Genomic DNA, 8,014 nt, shown 5'->3' with positions numbered 1-8,014 from the left:
CCAGATGAACCATCTCAAGTTTATCTCATCTCCGTTTTGGTTCAGTCACATTGGACCACAATCCACACAGAAAGCCTAACAGTCCTGAATCTATTATCAAAGAACACATTTTTGAAAAGTTCTGGGATTTTTTTTTTTGTACTCTATTTTTAGTTAATTTTATATTAACTGATTGGCTTTGTTGACAATACAGATACAAATCAATTCTTTCCCCAAGTGGATGGTACATACCTACCTTCAGAAAGCTTTTTCATGCAAACCAATGCCACTGAGCATTTTCTTTTAGTGAGGAAAATTTAGCTCCCCTTGAAAGCTAAAATCTATTTCTACACCATAGAATAGCTGTAGAGCATGGTTGTTACATACTATAGATGTGAAACATACCAAGGTTTGCATGGAATATGGTTTCGTGTATTTATTTAGTTAATTAGAAAATTGGGGACAAACACAGGTATGCACAGGCTATTTTGAAGATAAGGCAACTCTTAGTGGAAAATACGTCCTTCCAAATGGTCTTTGAACAGCTGCTTTTTGAGCACATCCAGCCTTTCCCTGCTTCAGCTAACCGCATGAACTCGGTGAGGAATGGTTCCCAAACCCAGCCCTGTGAATCTTCCTGGGAGCGTCCCGGAGGATCACGCATCTATTCAGGACTATCCGAGGGAGAGGACCGTGTTTTAGTTTGGCGCTGAGGGCTGGCACCGCTGAGGAGCACCCTGTGTGCCATCCACCGCCGGGAGGCCAGGCCCCCTGTCCTGCAGGAGTAGCCGGACTCCTGCCGCGGGGTTTCCGCCGCTCCCCGGCAGGGGCCGCGGCGCGCTCGGATGCGCTCGGCTCTGTTCGGCTCCGTTCGGCCCCACCCGCCGTCGTTCGGCTCCTCCCAGATTCTCTGGTCTCGCTCGGCTCCGCCCGGCCAAACTCGGCTTCGTTCGGCTCCTGCCAGTCCCGCTCGGCTCCCGGCGGTTCCCGCGCGGCCCCGCCCCGCGGTGACGCGCTCAGCGGGCGCCTGGCGGGAGTGCGGGGCCGGCGTCGCTGCCGCATCCACAGCCATGTTCCCGTCGGCTCCCAACTCCCCGCGGACCCCGGGCGGGTCGGCCCGCAGAGCCCTCGGCAGCGCCGCGCCCAGCCCTCTCTCCCGGCCGGGCGGCAAGAAGGGGCTGCCCGTCGTGGCGGCAGCCGCCTCCCCGGTGCTGTTCTCGCCGGCGACGCGGAGGAGCGGCTCCCTCTCGGCGCGGTGAGTCCCGCCCCTCGCCGCACACCCGGCCTCGTTGTTAGGTGCTCGAACCAGTGTGGGTTACGTTATAGTACTGTACATAACGTGTTCAGCGTTATGAATACCTCTTACTAGGTTTTGAATTCGAGGGTTCCTCAAATATATCCCTGTGTGATGTGTGATATATGAAAATAGTAAGAACTTCCTTATTTAAAAAGATAAAATAGTCAAAGTTCAGGCATTGCACACCCACCCACCCCTCTTCCCAGCTTCCTGTCTACTCCCTTCCCTGCGAATCAAAACTGAAATACAGCATGAGCTCCAGATCAGTTTCAGGCTTCCTACTCTCTTTCCTCAGGAGCAGCTATTAGTTGTGTTGGTAAGATAAAGAGGATTGCCCATGTTCAGTTTTGGGGAACTTTTACTTCAGGTCTGCATAATAATTTTTGCACACTGGGTGTCAGGATTCTCTTCTAGCTTTTCCATTTCACACTGGGAGGTCTGAGGCATCATTTTACTTGTGAGGAGAAATAAAAAGAGGGCATTGACTTCTAAAAGCAGAGAAATTTGCCCACCTAATTGTGTTCAAAAGACAAGACAGATCTATGCTGTCCCAGAGAGAGAAGGTGGGGAAAGATGCAAAGCAGCTTTTGTAAATGATATTGTGAAACAGATAAGAACTGCAGTCTCCACAGCAAACTAAGGGTGGTAGAAGTGCTGGTGGATCCAAGCTGCCATGGGTGTTGAAAGTGTTGCAGTGTGTGTACTGCCCAGCAGTGCCAGAGCTAGGGATGGAAGTAGGCGGTGCAGTCGGGGAAGAGCTTGTGCTAAGCTTCTCCTGACACTGTGAATGTCTTTATTCTGTAGATAACCAGAGTGTAGAGAAGTTGAACAGTGAGCTTGTTGCTGGTGGAGTAATGCATATTCAAAGTCAGTTCTTTAAAAATAAACAATTTGATGACAGCTAGCAACTTGTAAGGAAGCCACCAAATTATTGCTTTAGGTGGTGTTGCCAGAGGAAGCATGTTTATTTTACATAAGTCTGTTTCTAAATAGATACTGATGAAGTAAATGTATGCTGAAATTTATGAAGAAGCAATAAAAAGTTAACTGTAACTTTTTATTTTGTTTAAGAGCGACTCCTACCAGAGTTATCCAGCTTCCTACAGCAAGTGAGACTATTAACTATGATGTTAAAGCTTTTGGATCCTCTCTGCCTGTTAAGGTTATGGAAGCCCTGAAGAAGGCTGATGGTAAAAATTGATGTTATTTTTTTCAATGAAAATTGACAAGTGAGAGAAGTCATAACATGTCATTGATGCCATTGAAATAGTGACTTTACAGGGGAAGCTAAAATGTCTGTGCCTTGCTTCGAATCCAGCTTGGTTATCTATGTAACAATAATTACAGTAATACCCATGTGGGTGTGAATGTATGGAAATATCCTTCAGGTGCTGCTTATGCAATTTTTTGTAAAAAGCCAAGGTTATAAAGAAAGCCAATATTAGGTTTTTAGTAACTTTTACTTATTGGTTCTTTCTCGTCTTTTTTACTTGTTTTGATTCTGCTGTGTCCTAGAGTGAATGCTTTATTTTTTTCTTTATTTCAATTCCCGTTTGTTATCTCCTCCAAATGCCCCAGTGATACAAGCCTTTCCCTGAATTCAAGAAATTGGTCTCCTAAGCAATTTTTTCTCTATGGATAAGTTTTCCCTTTATAGTAGATATAAGAGGAACCAAATATGTATCTTAAAAATAATCTTAACAATTGTTGAGCGATTTACAAGGCTGTTATAATCAGCTCTTAAATAGGTGGAAATGGGTTTTAGGGTTGTCTTTTCATTCTCAAAAGTTGAGGGTTTATTGAATGGATTTTTAAGCTAAGTGTAGTAATTTCATATGTTAAATAGAAGGAAATTCTAACATGGAAACTAATTTAACTGTAAGTATTTGTTATTTTCATGTAAGAATGAATGTTTATTGGTTTAGAGGTTACTGTGCAGTGTTTTAAACATCTGAATGCTTTAAGAAAATTACTTTTTTATGTAGCTGATGACCAGCTGAGCGTTCAAGTGGATGAAAGTGGATGGGCCTGGCTAGTTCATAAAGAGAGGCTGATTATTTGGAAGATTGGTCAGTCTGCAGTAGCTAAGGTAACTGAAAGGTCAAGATGGAAGCAAGTATATTTTATGCTATTTGAACTGCTTATACACTTATGGGGTTGGGGTTTTTTTCAACTGGATTTTGTCTGGTTTCCCTGAAAAGCAGCAGGATTGATAGGAAGTCATGCTAACAGTAACTGAAACTCAAGCTTTTGAGACATCTTATAATTTTTATATTCCTCGCTTCTGCTTTAATTGTCACCTTGACACTAAGATTAATTCTTTGTATTTTAATAGGTGTGGCTCTTAGGTTAGATAGTCTTGATAAAGCTTTTTTTGATAATTAAAATCTAGTTGATATGTTACGGATTGGTTTAGATTATTCTGGGACCAATTTTCAACTTGCAAAAAACCCCAAAAGCACATTTAATTTCAGAGGTACTAAACATATGTTTCACCTAGATTTCTTAGGTCAAGAATTTTTTTATCTCCTCTGGACAGTGTTTCTTTCAGTATTTTTTCAGTGATGGTCAGAGAAAAACTGTAGTTACAAAATCAGTATCTTTCAATCAGGGCAGTGTATGTTAATTATACAGGTCCTGCTCTTACAGGGGAGTGTCAGGTATGCACATTCTGGCACTTGGAGAGATTTTTCAAGGGATTAAAATTTTTCTGGTTGTTTAACTTCAAGGGTGTAGGGGAGTGAGAAGTGTTTCCCCTCTCTACTCTGTTAGTACCTAATAAGCTTTCTCAAGTACTTCTAGTTTAATTTTTTTAGACTGTTGTAACAAGGAATAGTTAAATAATCCCTGATAGAAATAATTCAATATTGTAGTGTTGTGAGAAACATTCAGAAATAATTAAAGAAAACCAGTGATGTTTGAAAAGGTACCATTAGATGTTATTTAGCTGTTTGCTGGTTGTGACAACCTTGTTGAAATTGTTTTGTGACATTTTTGGTTCCCTTACACAGTGCCTGGGTTAGTTGAAATGTAATTTTTAGCAGGGTCAAAAAGTCTAAAGATCTTCTGGCAGAGGAATAAGTTCTTTCAGTCTCATATTTATTATGACATCTCTTTCTTTCTTCCAGTTATCTCTCTGCAAGGAATTGCAGCTGCCACCCAGTGACTTCCAGTGGAGTTCTAGTTTAGCAGCTATATCTTGTCTCAATTCTTCAGGTGAAGCACCTTCTCTGCAGGTGATCAAATTTTAAATGTTATTGTTTAAAAGCACCTGTAGAATAACTTTGAATATATCCTTTTTTTATCAAAAGGATATATTCCAAGTATTTTAAAACATTTGGTGGTATGCTATCTATTCAAAAGGTCAGAATTGATAGTTGGCAATAAATAATCGTTGAAGTAAACAAAATTCTGCTCGTCCTTTTAAATTGCACCATGTGCATCTCACAGGATCAGATTAAATAATAGTTTTCCTAAGGATTTCTTGACATGCTTTCATAACAAACAAAAATACAGTAAACTAGGAGGTGGTGGGTTAACAACATCAAGGCAATCAAACCTGGGGTCTGACCAAGTGCAATTTAAGTGTTGGCTGAACACTGTTGTTCAGTGGATTAATTCCCAGTATCCATAGCTGAGAGGCAAACACCAGCACCCTCCCTTGGCTGGTCTTTATAAGGAAGCTGACACTGGGAGGACAGATTTAACCTGTCTTGACTGATTGGTTTCTTAAGTGGCTTTTTGTAAGTTACTGTGCTAGAGGGTGAGGTTCAGAGATCAGTTGTGTTCTGAAAGTGTGCCTGGTACATCTTTTTATTCATGAAAAGAACCTCTCATTTTCAGCTTGGGTGTAGATTTCAGTTAATTTATGCGATGCTCTAATAAAACCAGCTAAGAAGTTGTCCTTGAAGTAAGCAGCAGCACAGAATGTGTAATAGGTTCTTTTCTTTTGATCTGCTGTTGTGTTACACTTCCAGATCATAAAAAAAAGTATTTTGGGATTATCTTGTAAAACCTGAAGTGTTCTGACTTAGTCATATCCAAAGACATTTAAGAGGAAGTAATACACCTAAACCTAGTATTTTATTTATTGTGTTTTTAAATTTCATCTTTCTTTGGCTTGTGAACTGAAGGTCAGTGTCTGGTAAAAAATTGGTTAGAAAATTCCAAGGAACTCAACAACAACTTCCAGCTACAATTCTTCTATTGTTCTGTGGTTTTTGTTTTTTTTTTTTAACAACCAGTAGATTAAGTACAATGCTTTCATCTAAATCTACCTGAACACAGTCTCTTGCTTCATGCTTTTAATTTGGTATCTGTGATTTCCTGAGTTACACTTTAGGCCTATGCCTTTGAAGAGAAGAGCCACCATGCGATTTGATATTTCTTTTAAAGACACTAGAGCAGTTTCTTTGTTAAATTATAGTCTGCATTTGAAGTCTGCCATAGCAGCTTTTAACTCTTGGCATCTGTAATCCTCCACATGCTCTTTTCTGTTCTATAACTGTAAGTTTTGTTAGCATTTCAGCAGCAGACCCTGAATTATCAGGAACAAGAACCACTAGAAGTATTCATTAGCAAAATAAGTGAGTATAACATTCCCTGCACAAATTAAGTTGTGCTGCAGAATGGTTTTGTGATTCAGTTCCAGGTTCATCAGAGTGCATCCATATGTATTTACTACTTTCTCGTGTCTTTGTCACCCACAGTCTTGATATGTAAAATGACATGTTTTAGTTAAAGCTGCAATCTGATGATGATGATGATTATTCTTATCTTGCCTGTTCTGTTAATTACTTTTTCACTTCAAGTCTCTGGCAATAATGGTTGCTACCAGTGAAGGTTCTGTGCGCTACTGGCCCAGTCTCGCACATGAAGGATCCTATACAGACACTTTCACAGACTTTGGAGGCTCTTTGTGCAGTTTCCTCAGAGCAGTAAAGGTAAACCAGTATGATTTATATTAAAATATGGGTTTTATTCATAGTTTAAAGATGAAAATGCACGCTCAACTTTATCAGTCTTAAATCTATAATAAATGTCGTGAAGGTAACACTATTTCTCGTCATTAGATTCCAAGAATTATGCTAGAGATTAGTTCTGTTCATCTTTTTCTAAGGATGCCTTGTGTCTTGTTCAGTGTTTACCCGTATGAGCTGACATAAAGAATTTTAGCTGACAATAGAGTTTTCAAGAATGTGATTTTTATTTTTTTTAATGTAGTTCCTTTCTCTTTTTTTTAGGGAGGAAGCTTTATTTTGTCATCTTCCAGAGGTCAGCTAGTCCGGTTGATACCTGATAGTTCTGGCAAGATTCATCAGCATGCCCTGCCACAGGGGCAGGGCATGTTTTCTGGAATTGGTAGAAAGGTTTCTTCTCTCCTTGGTATATTGTCTCCTGGAAATGATGCTGTGGTAAGCTTGAGAAACATTCATCTTCTTTAATTTCTCTCTGTAATTCCTAGGCTCTGTGTTTAAGACAGGAAAAAGAAAAGATTGTATAAGGATGTGTGATGACAAAAAAGACAAGACTCAGTTCATTTATGTTACTTACATTTCTTTGAAATTTGAATCAAAGAGAGAAACTAAATAAATCTGTATGTTTTGTGAAGGCAAATGCTGGCTTGCTCTTCAACTCTGAATAAAAGGAGACGACTTGGAGTAGTAGTCCTTCCTGGGGAATATGCCATGGTTGCATATCCTACCCCTTTCTAGTGATAGCCTCATCACTACTTGAAGGAACCAGCCTGTAAATTCTTCTTTTCTGATTTAGCACTGCCAAGGGTTGATGACTGGGTTGAGTTTTGTCAATGAACTCTGCAGAAGCTGGCAGAAATTATGAGAAATGTATTTAGTATAGATGTTATTTTAAAATAAGACTATTCTTGGAAGTTACCATAATGCTCATCTTGAATGCAACTTGCGTAATTGCCCAAGGAAGTGACTCTTTTTATGGACTGAGAGCAGTTTAGATTATTCTATCCAGATAATAAGGCTTTGCTTTAACCTTTTCACTTTTTCATTTGTTAAATGCAGATTTCTAGTGTTCTTTGGGATAGAGAGAGATCAAGCTTTTACATGCTTACAAGTTCAAATCTAAACAAATGGGAGATTGATGATTCATCAGAACGTTACATTCTCAGCTGGGATATCAACAGGATCCTTAAAGAACATATCACAGATGCAATTTGGGTAAGAGCCAGCCCAACTGGAAGGGGTTAGTGTGCTGGTTTTAATTGATAGCCTGTTTATATACAATTACACAACAGATGTATTTATTTTTTTAGGGATCTGAAAGTAACTATGAAGATATTAAGGGAGGAGTAAATATACAATACATGGATTTGCAGCAGAATCGGTAAGGAAGTACACTTGCATCTGGTAAGGCCTTCATTAGTGAGATAAATCTCTTCTGTTTTCCTGCAAAAAACTTCATATAAGTAAATTGCAATTTAATTTTACTGGAGTGGCACTGTGGTTAAATAAGCACCTATGTTAGGTAATTAAGTTATCCTATATTTCATGCTATCACTATCTTTTTAGGCATTACAAATCCTTTACCTGATAATAATTCCGTTCACTTTTTTAAGTGTCATTTTATCAGGTTTATTTGTTTTGCCTTGATTTTACAAGGACAAAAAATAAGCAACTGTAACTTGTTCCAGCAGATGCAGAGAATTCCGTATCTCTAGCATTTGATTTAGTTACATAAAATTACAACTGCCTTGGTTCAGTTTTG

At 39.4% G+C, this 8,014-nt stretch overlaps 1 protein-coding gene across 2 annotated transcripts in view; it reads left to right on the top strand.

Moving 5' to 3' along the window:
* The first annotated feature begins 989 nt into the window (after positions 1-989).
* The window catches only part of NUP133 (nucleoporin 133), a 30,384-nt gene continuing 23,359 nt past the window's right edge, over positions 990-8,014 (top strand). The window contains exons 1-8 of one of the 2 annotated variants that reach the window (XM_032102323.1): positions 990-1,234; positions 2,348-2,466; positions 3,262-3,365; positions 4,405-4,512; positions 6,088-6,219; positions 6,520-6,690; positions 7,312-7,467; positions 7,563-7,633. In XM_032102323.1, coding sequence (XP_031958214.1) covers positions 1,050-1,234; positions 2,348-2,466; positions 3,262-3,365; positions 4,405-4,512; positions 6,088-6,219; positions 6,520-6,690; positions 7,312-7,467; positions 7,563-7,633 — 1,046 coding nt within the window. In that variant the 5' untranslated portion in view covers positions 990-1,049. The remainder of the gene's footprint in view (positions 1,235-2,347; positions 2,467-3,261; positions 3,366-4,404; positions 4,513-6,087; positions 6,220-6,519; positions 6,691-7,311; positions 7,468-7,562; positions 7,634-8,014) is intronic. The other variant, XM_032102322.1, reaches the window with a different exon arrangement.

Source organism: Corvus moneduloides, chromosome 3 (assembly GCF_009650955.1).
Source record: "Corvus moneduloides isolate bCorMon1 chromosome 3, bCorMon1.pri, whole genome shotgun sequence".
NCBI classification, from domain to species: Eukaryota; Metazoa; Chordata; class Aves; order Passeriformes; family Corvidae; genus Corvus; species Corvus moneduloides.
The sequence above is the reverse complement of the archived record's forward strand: the minus strand, read 5'-3'. Positions and strand labels throughout refer to the sequence as shown.